Source organism: Cololabis saira, chromosome 12, assembly GCF_033807715.1.
Source record: "Cololabis saira isolate AMF1-May2022 chromosome 12, fColSai1.1, whole genome shotgun sequence".
Lineage (NCBI taxonomy): Eukaryota > Metazoa > Chordata > Actinopteri > Beloniformes > Belonidae > Cololabis > Cololabis saira.
Window position 1 is genome coordinate 32,001,632 of NC_084598.1, and position 16,255 is coordinate 32,017,886.

Genomic DNA, 16,255 nt, shown 5'->3' on the forward strand with positions numbered 1-16,255 from the left:
GGTAGCTAAACAAAACAAGCGTGATTCACCAGACTTTAGTTACCTGCTGCTAAATCACGCTACCTGGACCTGAAAGTCCTGATCTGGCTGTGTAAATGATATGTTTATCATATAATGTATTTATCTGTGTTTGTTATGTCATGTGTTATTAATAAGAAAGGTTTTGTTCCGCTAACAGGAGCCGATCGCTTGTAAACATCCCATAGTTGTGTTTCTCTCATAACCTTGACACTTTTACTGTAAAAACTCCCTGTTTCTTCGCAGATAGAGCCATGGTGATCCTGTCGGGCACAGCCACGGTGCTGCAGCAGTTTATTAGCGGCCTGAAGAGTCGGAACGAAGATACCAGAGCAAAATCTGCCAAAGACCTGCAGCACTATGTGACCACGGAGCTCAGAGAGGTGAGCAGTACCTGAACATACATGTACCTCACCTGACACTGAACACCCATTACCTGAACATACATGTACCTCACCTGCACCTGAACATACATGTACCTCACCTGCACCTGAACATACATGTACCTCACCTGCACACTGAACATACATGTACCTCACCTGCACACTGGACACCCGTCACCTGAACACCCGTCACCTGAACACCCGTCACCTGAACACCCGTCACCTGAACATCCATCACCTGCACCTGAAAATCCATCACCTGCACCTGAAAATCCATCACCTGCACATCCATCACCTGAACATCCATCACCTGCACCTGAACCTGAACATCCATCACCTGCACACTGAACATCCATGAGCTGAACATCCACCACCTGACATTGAACATCCATCACCTGACATTGAACATCCATCACCTGCACACTGAACATCCATCAGCTGAACATCCATCAGCTGACACTGAACATGCACGGCCTCTGTTCTGGATGTGGATGTGTCCATGTCAGAGGCAGCCAAGTTTACATGTAGTTCAGAAAATGTGTGACTGTCCCACACCATGATGCTGTCACCTCCTCTACCTCACAGTTGGGATAATATTCTGAGACCCTCCTTCCCATTTTCATATAAACATAAAAATGACTATTATCAATTCAACAATACTTTAATCATCCTCGAAGGGGAATTTGATCATACACTATCATTACCATTATTGTTATGGCTGTTGGCAGCAAGGATCTCCCTGGTAGTGATCTGTGTTACAGCGGATCTGAAGACGCCCCCGACTGAAGACTCTGTTGTTGAATTACTGTTTTAAGAAGAGGATGATCAGTGTTGTCCATTATGTTTGTCACTTTATGAAAGATCCTGTTTAATCAGCTCTAGAGGCTCCAGAACAAAGCCGAACGTCCTTACAGTTTATTCAGTTTTGTATTTATTTAGCGTCTTTTACAATACAAGTTGTCTTTAGACGCTTTCCAGGGAGACCCAGAACATGCCCCCGAGCAATTATTCCATAAAAAATGGCCTTAAGCCAAACAGTGGCAATGAAAAACTCCCCTGAGACCAGAAAGACAGAGTAAAGAACATAGAGAGGAGAGACACAGACACACTGTCAAAGGTACAAAAGAAAAGTTATATTAGTATTACCTATCCTGGTAGAGCAGGAGCACTAAGAGTTATACTGATATATGATTTAATAATTTAAGAAAGTTCATGGCTTTACAATTTAATTTTAACATCAGCTTACACTGATGTTAAAATTAAATTGGCTGGTCACACACACCATCTTGTGACTGATGAAGGTGAAAGGAATCGCCGAAACATGTGGGGTATTTAGACCACCACAACAGCAAACTACAAGAACAATGATGATTATGAGATACAATTATGAGTTTTATTCAGTCACTGGGTCTGATTCTGCTACTCAACTCAACTGACTTATATAAGATATAAAACATCCTGCTGCAGATACTCTTGGACTAAAGCATCCTCGAGAAGTCCAGTCTGCTCTGTCCCTTCTTGCATATATAGCATTACTGTTGTCTCCAGTCCAGTCTGTTGTCTGGGTGTACACAGAGGTATTTATATCCCTTTACCACCCCCACTTGATGGATCTGTGATAGAAATAGTGTTCGACTTTAACAGGAATAGATTATGACCAAACAGTTCTGTTTTAGTCTGAACAAATCACAGGACCAATTTCTAAAAATTAAGATCCTTTTTACATTCATAAAAACTGGTAATCTGGCGTTTTTTTATGCTGCATGGCCTTGAAGCGCATGTCGATGTAGAACACGTTTTACAGTGGATTAATTAACTTTTTTTTTTTCCTCCATGATATTTTGCGACGAGGTCATCATCTTTGAAGGTGCCCCTTAAAATCCATCTATACGTATGTCTCCAGTTAATCATCAAGATCAACTAAAGCCAGGACAGTTTAAGTCCAGATTCAATTTAGGCCACTTTTATACTTTTTCTACACAGTTTTCCGAGGTTGCAGACTGATAGATATTTAGTTTACTGAGATGCGAGATGTGAGGTGAACATGAGGAGGGGAATCCTGAAGGGAAAACTGTGAAACAAGGAGGCGTTGCTGTAAACATCGACCGAGACACAAAGCACCGTATCATAGATACGAGCAGACAGCTGCGTTTTCATTTTTACTGACCTTCAGCTGTTTTTGAAACTCAGACAGCGCATGCTACCCACATGTCCCTGTTGACGAACAAATCATCGCATTAACAGCTTCCTTCTTCCCTTGAATCATTTTTAAGAGAGACAACTTGTGTTTTATGGATTGTAATGTCTCGTTTCTCATTTATGTTTTATCAAAACATGGTTTGTATACCAGTTTTTGGAGCATATTAATGCAGGACCCTGTATCGTGTGACTCCCCCTGCCAATCAGTCATGTAATGTGAATGACAAAGTGACTAAATGACTCCCGATTACAAAACAGCACCTCGGCTCTGGAAGTCCTGTCGCCTGAAAGCAGCTGTAGAGAATGCCCATTTATGACTTTATAGAAAGAAATAAAAACCTGAAATCTCTCAGTTGTTACTCACACTTCAAACAGGACACTTAACATGTATATTTAACTTAAAACAGGTAAACTTCTGGTTGCAACTGTATCATTCTGTGCAATAATAACGAACCAAGCAGTCATTTAATCACTTTTATCACCATTAATATCTTCTTTTTTTTGTCACAGTTGAGTCAAGATGAAGCCACTACGTTCTACGATGAGTTAAACCACCACATATTCGAGCTGGTATCCAGCTCGGACGTGAATGAGAAGAAAGGGGGCATTCTGGCCATAGGTGAGTTCTAGACGTATTTTTCTTTCTGTTTATCTGTGTATCACACAGGATGGTGCCAAACTGCATGCACACACGTGTAATAAAACACTTCTGCAATGGTTTCCTTCCAGTGAGCCTAATTGGCGTGGAGGGGGGAAATGCCACCAGGATAAGCCGGTTTGCCAACTACCTCCGTAACCTGCTCCCCTCCAGCGACCCTGTGGTGATGGAGATGGCCTCCAAAGCCATGGGCCACTTATCCATGGCTGGAGACACATTTACTGCCGAGTATGTGGAGTTCGAGGTGAAGAGGGCCCTGGAGTGGCTGGGAGCCGACAGGAACGAGGGCAGACGCCATGCAGCGGTGAGTGACGAGCACACAACAGGGTGGTGTTTGTTGTTCACACTCTGCGGGGGTGGATATGAGGGCGGACGATGATCTCTGAGCCTCCACCACTGTTTTAAACTCAAACTGTGGCTCATTAGTTCCTACTTCGTTGTGTTCAGATTTTTTAAGTACATTTCCTGACTGCAGTTTTCAGAGTGGATTTGTATTGAGCAAAGGGGATTTACATAAACAGTATGTGGTGCTAATTAATGCTAATTGTGGGGGTAATTATAATCACAATCAGAATCCTGGACTACTTCCTCATCACTGGATGAATACTGTCTGACTCTTTCCTCTCGCATTCTTGCCTGTCGTCTGTTTCCATTGTTTGTTTTGTTCCCAGCTAGATGGTTAATGTCAAAGGTTAACGTTGTCTGTTGCAGCTCTTGCCTGTCAGCGACGTGTATCATAATGATCAGGGTGAAAAAAGGCCCAATATTTTAGTCAGATCTACCAGAACACGTCCAAAAAACCACTTTTTTACCGAAAAACGCTGTAGCTTCAGATTTCTGATGATGAGTGAAGAAGACGTCGGTCTCGGGGCCGTTACATCCTCAGACACAAGTCTGACCGAGGTTAAGCTCATCCAGGAGCTGCAGCTGAACACCAAGTTTCTAGGCTGTAATCAGACTACGGGAGAAGTTTGATTGTGTCTGATTACATCCGCTGTGCACAGATTGGTGTAATCAGATGCTGCAGGAGACGGGAACGTTTGACTGTAAAACTAGAAAAAAAAAAATGATTGTGCTGCTTTTTAAGCGGGCCGGCATCTGTTAGCTCATTTTTAATTGAACGAGGTCTTGGCACAGAACGCTTTGCTCAAGTTAAATACTGCATTTTTAATTTTTAAACTTTTAAAACTTTTAAGTAGGGTTTAAGGGCTCTTCATCTGCACTCGGATATGTGCTCGCTCATCACAACACTGGCTGCATCTGGAAGGCCATTTAAACGCAGCTAATAAAGAAAGAATGACGTATTTAATATTGTACAACTTTAGCAGATGTGTTTTCTTGTTGAAAGCTGCTCTCCTCTCACCAGAAGGATGTTCTGGCCCACTAACATATCCATATTTAAAAAATGCTAATGGTTACCATCCAGTTGTTCTTTTTAAAACCTTGAAACAATTCCTGAAGTACCAATGAATATACATCGGCTTCCAACCCGGAGGGTCTCTTTCTGATTCGTGCGCTGCTTTTCTGTGTCTTCCAGGTGTTGGTTTTGAGGGAGCTGGCTGTGAGCGCACCCACCTTCTTTTTCCAGCAAGTGCAGCCCTTCTTCGACAACATCTTTTATGCAGTGTGGGACCCGAAGCAGGCCATCCGTGAAGGAGCGGTGTCCGCGCTGCGAGCCTGCCTCATCCTCACCACGCAGAGGGAGACCAAAGAAATGCAGAAACCACAGTGGTACAAGGTACGCTGAGCTGGCCGGTTCTGTGTTCTGTCTCTGGGGAGAACCTTTGGGGTTTGTGTGCTCAGACTTGAATGTTTGTGTTTTGTGGAACAGCAAACCTTTGAGGAGGCAGAGAAAGGCTTCGATGAGACTCTGGCCAAGGAGAAGGGGATGAATCGCGACGACAGGGTCCACGGCGCTCTTCTGATACTAAACGAGCTGGTTCGCATCAGCAGTATGGAGGGAGAGGTGAGTTCTGAGTTCTGACGATCCCCCAACCCCGTGGGAAGATTCTCACGTCCAAATAACTTGACGTTTCCCCTCGCCGTCTCGTTCCCCGCCAGCGCATGCGTGAGGAGATGGAGGAGATCACGCAGCAGCAGCTGGTGCACGACCGCTACTGCAAGGAGCTGATGGGCTTCGGAACCAAACCCCGTCACATCACGCCCTTCACCAGCTTCCAGTCGGTGCAGCCGCAGCAGGCCAACGCCCTGCTGGGTCTGCTGGGCTACAGCACGCCTCAGGGCTTCCTCAGCTTCGGGGCCACGCCGGCCCCGGCCAAGAGCTCGCTGGTGGAGAGCCGCTACTGCCGCGAGCTGATGGAGGAGCGCTTCGACCAGGTAGAGCCCCCGGAAACACCAGATTAGAGCTGCACCGCAGCACTGGACACTGGACAGTGAGCGAAAATAACCGAGTCAAATTCCATGTTTTGTTTGACCTGACTTGGCCAAATAAACATGATTGTGATTCTGACCAGAAGTTAAAGGCTGAAAATAGATTTTTATTTTATTTTTTTTATTATGAATGAAAAATATATTATTAGGAATATAATAATATTTTATTATGAGAACTGGAAACTGTGATGAGGCTGTATCTGACCATATATGTACGCGAACCATCTTGGTCCCGCCCTGTTTGCAGATTGTCGACAAATACGTGAATATTTGGGGAATGTCAGTCTGTCATTCAACTGAGATGTTTTTGTGAAACTAACGTCTTCCTGTTGTGGACACATTCAATTTCAATTCAATTCAATTCAATTTATTTGTTTTGCGTCAAATCATAACAAAGGTCATCTCATGACGCTTCACAACACGAAAAACAGAGATAAAAGGTATCAGATATAACACATCATAAAATAATGTATAAAAACATAAGCATCAGAAAAAGATCAGCATCAGTGATAAAAGTGATCAGATATCACATATCATAAAATAAAACAAGCTTCAGAAAACATCAGCATCGTTCTGGTTCATCGCAGCCTTCCAGGTCTTCAAATCCAACTCAAAAATACTTTTATTTATCCCAGAAGGACAATGAATTCATACCAGAATCCACCAAGTTGTGTTTATTTCTCACCAAACACAGCTGACACAGATGTGTTTCGTTCAACCAGGTGTGCCGGTGGGTCCTGAAATATAAAGCCAGTAAAAACCCTCTGATCCAGATGACCATCCTCAACCTGCTCCCACGTTTAGCTGCCTTCCAGCCGCACACGTTCACAGGTGGGAAGCAAAAGTTCACTCGAAACCGAATTTGATGCAGCAACTTTTATCTATGTGCATATTTATGGATCTTGAATATCTTAGTTGGCTTTACTCGAGTAAAAACTGGGTCAGTTTATTGTACTGCCATCTAGAGCTTAAACGATGCTCTCTGCGGTTCTGTGTTGGCTGTGCAGACCAGTACTTGTCAGACACCATGGGGTACCTGCTCGGCTGTCTGAAGAAGGAGAAGGAGAGGACGGCGGCCTTCCAGGCCTTGGGGCTGCTGGTGGTGGCTGTCCGAGCGGAAATCCAGCCGTACCTCACCAAGATCCTCGAAATCATCAAAGCTGCTCTGCCACCCAAGGACTTCGCACACAAGTCAGTAACTGTCTGAGGAATATGTCATTTTTAGTGACGTCAGAGTGTTTAAAATCACTAAGCTGTTGCATCTGATATCGTCTGACTAAGACATTTTTTGATTGCTGTGTCTGGTGGGATGCTTATAAATCTTCAAAGGCTCAGAGATGATGTATATTCAAGTCATTCTCAGCAGCAGACGTAGGCAAGGCAAGGCGAGTTTATTTGAATAGTACACTTCACAAGGTAATTCAAAGTTCTTTACATCAACATTAAAAGCAGCAAGACGCAGTTAAACAGTAAATAACAAATACAATGAAATAAAGTGACAAGAAAAGAGGTAAAATAATAAAAAGCAAAAGTTGAAAAAATAAGGCCAGTAGAGTACAGCAGGTAAGTATTTAATTTAAGAGTATGCTTCAGTAAACAGTAATGATTTAAAGGATCTACAGTTGGAGCAGACCTCAGGTCTACAGGAAGTTTGTTCCACCGGTGAGGAGCAGAATAACTGAACGCTGCCTCACCTTGCTTGGTTCTGGTTCTTGGGAACCACAACAAACCAGATCCAGATGAACCTCAGGGGTCTGGGAGCTTCATAGGAACTAACAGATCAAGCATGTATTTTGGTCCAAGACCATTCAGGTCTTTGTAGACCAGCAGTAAGATTTTAAACTCTATCCTTTGACTCACTGGAAGCCAGTGTAGTGATTTCATGACCGGTGTAATGTGGTCCAGTTTCCTGGTGTTTGTAAGGACTCTGGCAGCAGCGTTCTGGATCAGCTGCAGCTGCCTGATAGATTTCTTGTTAAGGCCTGTAAAGATGCCATTGCAATAATCCAACCTACTGAAAATGAATGCATGAATACGTTTTTCCATGTCTTGTTTAGACAGAAACCCCTTAATTTGTATTATAATACTGTGCTGTTACGTTTGCAGGAGGCAGAAAACCATCCAGGTGGATGCGACCGTGTTCACCTGCATCAGCATGCTGTCTCGGGCCATGGGTCCCAGCATCCAGCCGGACATCAAGGAGCTGCTGGAGCCCATGCTGGCTGTGGGCCTCAGGTGGGACAGAGAGAACATTTAGGTTTGGGTTTACACGTAAATAAAACAAAGTTTAACGTGACTATTGTTTAACTCGTCTCCGCCTCTTAGCCCTGCGCTAACGGCGGTGCTGTACGATCTGAGCCGTCAAATCCCCCAGCTGAAAAAGGACATCCAGGATGGTCTGCTGAAGATGCTCTCCCTGGTGTTGATGCACAAGCCGCTGCGACACCCCGGCATGCCCAAAGGCCTCGCGCACCAACTGGCCTCGCCGAGTCTCACGAACATCCCCGAGGCCAGCGACGTCGGCAGCATCACCCTGGCCCTGCGCACTCTGGGAAGCTTTGAGTTTGAAGGTAACGACCTTAAAAATACCTTGTGCTGCATGCAGCGGGTTGGGATGATTAAAGTGATTAAGGATCTTAATGGAACTACCTGGGAACTAACGAATGAAGAGAATAATGGCACTTTTCCACTAGTACCTACTCGGCTCGACTCAACTCAGCCTGGTTTCTTTTCCATAACAATTCAGTACCTAGAGCAGAAGTAGGCGGGTTGGAGCGAAGATGCTGTGACGTATTTGATTGTGTGATCTAAACGAAGAAGACAACAACACTAAAGATGTAAAACATGGAGGAGATGATATATGTGCTGCTGGGTCTGTGGCTTGTGTTCGATATCAAGTTAAAAAATGAGAGTGAGAGAAGCTTCAAGTGGTGACGCTTTTTAAATTTTTTTAGTTTGTCTCGGCGCTGCTGAAAAGTCTGTTGGTAGCGGCGAGCAGCTATGAAGTGGCAGAGCTCTAGGTCGTTCCTTATCGCCCGTCTGATCCCTTTTTAATTCTCCACTCAGCCACCAGGTTTATGAACATTTGCACCTCAGAGTTTGATCACCAAACAGACTTCTGCGCTGCCATTGCCTGTCAGATAAAATGAACAAGAAGCCGCCGTCAGTTGCTCTTCAACTGATGACTGGCCAACCCCCGACCAATCGGTGTCATGTAGTGATGACGTCACATCCAGCCCGACTCATCTGCTTAGAACCTCAGCAGAGTACCGGTAGTTACAGAAAAAGTATCTACTCTGTACGTTACATCTCTAGTGGGAAAGAACCAAACCGAGTCGAGCCAAACCGGGCTGAGTAGGTACTAGTGGAAAAGCGCCATAAGAGTGAGAGAGAAGGGTGGAAGATACAGGACCTGTAAACCAAGAAGTGACAGGAATCAGTAGAGTTAAAATCAACGCAGCCTCGAAAGGATAGCGACGTACTGGTGGAAATATCAAAGAATCTGGGAGAGATGAGAGTGGGGGATTCGACTAGATTTTTGGAGTGACAGAATTCCGGAGGAGGTTAAGATATCTGTACGCTGATGTTGGAGGACAAGGCTGACGTCCAGAGCTATAGGAACTACAGAGATGTAAAGCTGACGAGTCACTCAGTGAATGAGGTCAGGAAAGCGGGTGAAATCTGCAGACGGCACGATGCTTTCATGCCAAGAAAAGAGCTCCACAGATGAAGGGTTTGCTTTGAGCCTGCTGACGGAGGAGTACAGGGAAGGTCAGAGGGAGGTCAGAGAGGTGGAGATGCTCACTAGAGAGAGGATGAATGAAGGTGTGTCACAGCAAGACAGGATGTGTGTGTCGACAAGCATTGTAAAGTGAATAAATACAGCTAAACTCCTCTTTGTGTTGGTCATAATAGCAGTGATTGCAACAAAAGTCTTGATATTTGCCTCCCATCCCCAGGACACTCCCTGACCCAGTTCGTGCGGCACTGCGCGGATCATTTTCTGAACAGCGAACACAAGGAAATCCGGATGGAGGCGGCCCGGACCTGCTCCCGCCTCCTCACCCCCTCCATTCATCTGATCAGCGGCCACGTTGTGAGCCAGACCGCCGTGCAGGTGGTTGCAGACGTGCTCAGCAAGCTGCTAGTCGTGGGCATCACCGACCCAGGTAACTGCCGGCTGAGTGGCACGTGTACGTGAGTAGTATAAGGTGATAGTCAAAACACTTGTCGTTTTCCCTCAGATCCAGATATCCGGTACTGCGTCCTGGCTTCCCTCGATGAGCGTTTCGATGCACACCTGGCCCAGGCCGAGAACCTGCAGGCGCTGTTTGTTGCACTGAACGATGAAGTGTTTGAGATCAGAGAGCTGGCCATCTGCACCATCGGACGGCTCAGCAGCATGAACCCGGCCTTCGTCATGCCCTTCCTGCGCAAAATGCTAATCCAGGTAGGATGGTCACAACAGGGTCCCTGCACCTGCACCAACACGCCCACAAAGATGACGGCTCCAGTATGAGTAAACGGTTTACTTCGTAAAGGTTCGGACGCACCGATCTAGTCAATCTGCACACAGTAAAAACCAGTTTATGTGAAGTTGTAAAAGACTGAATTAATAACCTGTCAATGTGCATCATTTGTACCAACGAGGGAAAAAATGCATCACATTTTTAAGATGGTGCTGAAAAACAGTTCAGCAGCGACGTTATAATCGGCGTCTTTGGTGACATTTACGTCCAGCGTATTTGTGAAAATCAAATTTGAAAAAAGGCAGGATTGCCAGTGCCGTCAAAGACTCGCTTACCAATAAGTATTTAGTTGTGATGAATTAACAGAACAATTTAACAACTTGAAGATGATTGATAACAAGCACATTTAACATCGAACCACAATGTTAATTGTCTATCAGAATCAGTATAAATTACGATGAAATCAGACTTTTGATTTGTCAACTAATAATATATCTTCTCCTGTAGGTTTTTGTTATTATTCCTGAAACCTGTCGTTTTGGTGTAATTTATCATACTTAATTTATTTAGGTATTTATCTGAAGATCTTGCTTCTGCTGTTTCAGATGGATTTCTGTAGGGGGCAGCAAAGTCCACACTAGTGTGTAAATAAGAAAAATCCACAAGTATCCCCACTTAACACAAAGTTACACAGGAATATTTGCCTCTAAATACCTTTGACCTGCAACTGCAAGATATGAGCCATGTTTTTTTTGTTTTTTTTTTTCTATGTATTTATATATTTTGATTTAAAGACAGGAGGCAAGGTTGAAAGTAGTAGAGGTTAAAATGTTGATATTTCTCTGCGAGCGATGAGGATGGATGGGACCAGGGATGAGTAGCCTACATTGGAGGGACTGAGATGTTTTGGACATGTACGGGGAAGAGGATGGGGTAGATGAAGCCGGATGGTTCGTCGTGGCGACCCCTGAAGGGATCAGCTGAAAGCCACTGGAGAACGTTGTGAATCTTATGCCACCTGTGTGTTTTGATTGTGTTGCAGATCTTAACAGAGCTGGAGCACAGTGGTGTCGGCAGGAACAAGGAGCAAAGTGCTCGCATGCTCGGCCACCTGGTCTCCAACGCCCCCCGCCTGATACGACCGTATATGGAGCCCATCCTCAAGGTAGACTTCTGCAAGTTCTCCGCCGTGAAGGTGTTTGGTAAAAGCTGGCTTATAGTCATATATCCAGAGACTCCACCTCACCTTAATAACCTTAATCCCTCCTAAAGGGGAGTTTTTCCTTGCCACTGTTTGGCTTAAGGCTTTTCTCCCACTATGGGAGTTTTTACCTGCCATTGTTTATGTAATAATTGCTCGGGGTTCATGTTCTGGGTCTCTGGAAAGCGTCTGGAGACAACTTTTGTTGTATTAGACGCTATATAGATAAAATTGAATTGAATTGAACCTTTCTGTTCGCAGGCTCTCATTCTCAAGCTGAAGGACCCCGACCCCAATCCAGGGGTGGTGATCAGTGTCCTCGCAACTATTGGGGAGTTGGCTCAAGTAAGACTGTTTTTCCACTTTTATTTATTTGTACATTTTGTGCTTTTCATCCGTTGTTCACTGAAACGGTGTAAATCTTTGCTAAACCGATGCCCGAACCATCAGAGCGTATCTTCAGCGGAGGCAGAGAGCCCCACCTCACGGATCCTGACTTCCTTCACCCCGCCTAGGTGGTTAAACGCTTTCCAAAGAGGAGTCAGGAAGTTAAAAGCAGGCAGATTTTGCAGTGCAGACAGAGCGGCGGCGATGCTCAAGAGGCCACATCTGGCTCAGTGCAGGAAGAGGCAGGAGACCAGCTGTTGATGTGTCGGCTCACAGAGACGGCCCAAGAGAACGTAGGGACTCCAGAGAAGACACACTGTCGGCCATGTCGACCTTTTATTCTTTTATTTTGAACTGATATGAGTCTTAACCCGCTGATTTGAAACACATTTTAATGAAACGTCACAAGTTTACACAAAAACACCTTGAATTGATGTGAATAGAGTCGCTCTCTTTAGTGTAGTTCAGGTCTGTAGTTCAGGTCGGAATTGTGAACCTGGACGTGATCTTATTGCGTAAGAGGAACCTTGACTCTTTTAAATGAATCCGTTTTCTGTTTTACTCTTCAGGCGATTCTTTTGACAGACATGAAAATGAATTATGAGGCAGCTTGATTCAATATTTTCCTGTTCTTGGTTCCTGACCTGCCAGGTGAGTGGTCTTGAGATGAGGAAGTGGATGGACGAGCTTTTTCCAATCATCATGGACATGCTGCAGGACTCTTCATCGCTGGCCAAACGTCAGGTATGCGCAGAGGAGATAATGTTAAAAAATCTAAAAGATGCACATTTTATTGAGTGAAAAGTAAGAAAAGCTCCCCCCAAAGTTTCTTTCACCCCTTTATCTTCACCTTTATGCCTCTGACTGTCCTGCAGGTGGCGCTGTGGACCCTCGGTCAGCAGGTGGCCAGTACGGGCTATGTGGTGGAACCCTACCGCAAGTACCCGTCACTTCTCGAGGTGCTGCTGAACTTCCTCAAGACTGAGCAAAACCAGGGCATCAGGAGAGAGGTATGCAGAGGACGCCTCCCCTTCCTCTGAGCCGTGTGAATCACGGTTGGAAATGAACTCGTTCTGTTTTTGCTCACCTGCTACAGCGGCAGGTAGCGTTCAAAATCTGGCGTTTATTATTATTTTGTAGCTGTGCGGGATAAATCCAATCATAGAACAGCTGTTTGTATCATCCTGTAAAAGCTAAAGAAACGTATTAACGTAAACTTAAAGGTATAAAATGAAGCTTAAATGAAGTTGTTCAAATCTCTCTTAAGCATTATAATCATACTATAAACAGGATTAAATGATTCAGAAGGACCCCCCACATGGCGTTCATAATCACAGTCCCTCTGACTGTCTGCAGATCAGTTTCTGAGGGTTCTGCTGTTTTCCTGCTCATTTCTCTTGAAGAGGGATAGAAAAGCAACGGGAGTCGTCCTTTCAGCCTGCAGGCCTCTCAAGTGCCTCCATGGCAGACGTTTCCTCAGGCGTACGCACCACTTAAGGGTTCAAGGTTCAAGGAGTTTTTATTTTCATTCCAACACATGTTAGACATGACAGAATGAGATTTGTTTCCCTGGTCCCGTAGCAAGCTCCGTGAAAATGGTAAAAAAAGAAAAGTATATACAGTAAATAAATTAAAAAAAAAAAAAAATACTAAAAATATTATAAATGGAAAAGTTTCCATGTTCAGGTTGTGCAGAGTATTGTAGTTAGCATGGACTCATGGTCTTAAACTGAACCCAGTTTTGTTGGGCAAGGCAAGGCAAGTTTATTTGTAAAGCATAATTCAACACAAGCTAAATTCAAAGTGCTTTACATCAACAGTAAAAGCGGCAAGACACAATTAAACAGTAAATAACAAATAAAATTAAATAAAATGATAAGAAAAGAGGTAAAATAATAAAAAGAACAAGTTGTTAAAAGGTAAGGGCAGTAGAATACAGCAGGTAAGTATAATTTAGGAGTACGCTTGAGTAAACAGTAATGTTTTTAGGCCTGATTTAAAGGATCTACAGTTTGAGCAGACCTCAGGTCTACAGGAAGTTTGTTCCACCGGTGAGGAGCAGAATAACTGAACGCTGCCTCACCTTGCTTGGTTCTGGTTCTTGGGACAAACAACAAACCAGATCCAGATGAACCTCAGGGGTCTGGGAGCTTCATAGGAACTAACAGATCAACCATGTATTTTGGTCCAAGACCATTGAGGTCTTTGTAGACCAGCAGTAAGGTTTTAAACTCTATCCTTTGACTCACTGGAAGCCAGTGTAGTGATTTCATGACCGGTGTAATGTGGTCCAGTTTCCTGGTGTTTGTAAGGACTCTGGCGGCAGCGTTCTGGATCAGCTGCAGCTGCCTGATTGATTTCTTGTTTAAGTTTAAATTGAGTTTTTTATTTGAGTAGCAGTGTTTTAGCAGCAAAGTTTAAACTCTGTCTTTGCTGTCCACAATGAAGCCGAACAGAACCCACCCTTAAAGCAATAACAAAGGCACCATGTGAAAAATAAGATGGACATATGAATAAGAAATATTCATTTAGAAGATTTATAAATATGCAGTTGAAAGCTACAAGAAAATGTAGCGCAAGTTAGTTGACTGACTGACCGTCAGCTGCTCTCTGCTTTTCATTAAAAGCAAATAAAATATAAAAACCAACGAAATGGGGAGAAAAATTTGTTTCCGTGCCGAATTTCTCCTTCTGGGTTTTCCTCCGGCTCTTATTCTCTTTTCTTTCCTTTTGCTTTCACCGTGTAACCTCACATTCTGTGTTAAATGTAGACAAAGACAACAATTGAGGGGCCCTTTTGTGTGTATTAAAAAATTAAAAATCTTTCTATTAGTTTACAGCCAGCAGGAGTGTCACTGTTGGCATGGTAACATGATGCTAAAACCGTCCCGTCGCAGTGAAACAAACAGAGTCGAGTTCATTCAGTCTCTGCTCTGGAAAGTTTTAAAATGCTGGATCATTGTTTATTTGACTGTTTTATGTATGCGCCTCGGTAGCCGGTAGAGTGATCAAACTCACCTGCCGCTGCACAAATTAAGACACTGGTGGCAGACGGGCACCAAGATCCAACCCCCGCTGTGAACCGAGATCTGCTAGCGCATAGTTCCTGCCAGTTTATCGTAAATAAATGTCCCTATAAATGGTTTGTGGACTAATCCGGAGTTAGCGTTGTTGTTTTTTTATTATTCAGATTATTCAGTTTCTTACCTTTTAGACCTTTGCTTTACGTAAAGACGGGGTGTGTACGTACTTACTTTAAGGAAAAAGGCTAAATGAAGCTTCTGAAAACATGGCGGTGGTATTCCTCTGTCCTCTGCTCCAAACCGTCCCATCATTGATAAAATGCTGAACAGAGGTCAAAGGAAATTTAATTTTGAAAAGTTTCTGGACGTCATTTTTCTCCTAATTCCGGGTGTCAGAGTCTGATTTTGTGAAATTATTGATAAACTTTGAAGGCGGGTCGGCCAGCGGCTGCTTACGCTGTGCTCACACGGCGTCTTGGCTAACCTGCTGCGTCTCCAACAGGCCATCCGTGTTCTGGGCCTCCTCGGCGCTCTGGATCCCTACAAGCACAAGGTGAACATCGGCATGATCGACCAATCCCGCGACGCGTCCGCCGTCAGCCTCTCCGAGTCCAAGTCCAGCCAGGACTCAGGTAGGTCTCTGATGGCTGCTGCTAATAACACCAAATGATTTTCTTTCACCAGCAGCCACAGTGTGGATTATATTAACTTTTTATTTGCATTCCTCAAATTTACGACGGTATCAGATTTTCACAGCGGCATCTGGAAAGTTTTTGAGTGATCATGACACTTATTCAGATCTCAATGTGTCGATGTGTTCCCTGGGAGCTGCTCTGGAGGATCTGGTTCAGTCTGGCAGTGTAACTTTAAAACATTTTTGTCTTTTTAAGAGTTTATATGTCTAGGCTGAACTCCCCCGCTCATGATTGCCCTTCTGCGCTGATATTAATTTAGCCACTAACACACTCAGGCCTCGATCAGAGCAGCTTTGTTCACTAACGCACATTTACACTCTTTACCATCTAATAATAGTTGTTTTTTTCCTCTAAAATGATAATTGCATGCAGCTTTTGGCCGTCCCGGCTATGAACTTTATACGTCACGCAAATCACGACTGAATTTGTCCTCCTGTTTTAAGCTTTCTAAACAAAAACTACGGCGGAGAGTCACGACTCGGATGCTAAATTAATCGCAGCTGCAGCTGCTCCTCCAGTGTCTCACTGAGGTGGGTTAGCGGATCAATAGACGGTTTATTGGATTAGTGATATTAAGGCCTTTTAACCACTTGGTTTTGGCCGCAAATCCAATAAACTGCATCCTCTACGTCAACTGTTTTTACTTATCTGCTTTAAACTGATTATGCTCACGTCAGTGGTTCGAGGTGCTTAAATCCATGACGCAGGTGTTTATCATAATCATGATGATGTGATAAATAAGTAATCTTTTAGTTTCATCCATCGTCTTCTGAATTATAATGAGAAAAATACTCTATAATTGATATTGACCTACATTTTATGCACCATCAT

The 16,255-nt window shown here is 44.0% G+C and overlaps 1 protein-coding gene across 3 annotated transcripts in view; it reads left to right on the top strand.

Moving 5' to 3' along the window:
- The window catches only part of mtor (mechanistic target of rapamycin kinase), a 120,982-nt gene that overhangs the window by 224 nt on the left and 104,503 nt on the right, over positions 1–16,255 (top strand). For all 3 annotated transcript variants that reach the window (XM_061736615.1, XM_061736614.1, XM_061736616.1), the window contains exons 2-18: positions 265–401; positions 3,111–3,219; positions 3,330–3,562; positions 4,796–4,996; positions 5,090–5,224; positions 5,320–5,595; positions 6,372–6,480; positions 6,657–6,840; positions 7,756–7,884; positions 7,975–8,219; positions 9,609–9,818; positions 9,894–10,099; positions 11,161–11,283; positions 11,581–11,664; positions 12,358–12,450; positions 12,582–12,716; positions 15,232–15,361. In XM_061736615.1, the coding sequence (XP_061592599.1) occupies positions 273–401; positions 3,111–3,219; positions 3,330–3,562; positions 4,796–4,996; positions 5,090–5,224; positions 5,320–5,595; positions 6,372–6,480; positions 6,657–6,840; positions 7,756–7,884; positions 7,975–8,219; positions 9,609–9,818; positions 9,894–10,099; positions 11,161–11,283; positions 11,581–11,664; positions 12,358–12,450; positions 12,582–12,716; positions 15,232–15,361 (2,731 nt within the window). In that variant the 5' untranslated portion in view covers positions 265–272. The remainder of the gene's footprint in view (positions 1–264; positions 402–3,110; positions 3,220–3,329; positions 3,563–4,795; positions 4,997–5,089; positions 5,225–5,319; positions 5,596–6,371; positions 6,481–6,656; positions 6,841–7,755; positions 7,885–7,974; positions 8,220–9,608; positions 9,819–9,893; positions 10,100–11,160; positions 11,284–11,580; positions 11,665–12,357; positions 12,451–12,581; positions 12,717–15,231; positions 15,362–16,255) is intronic.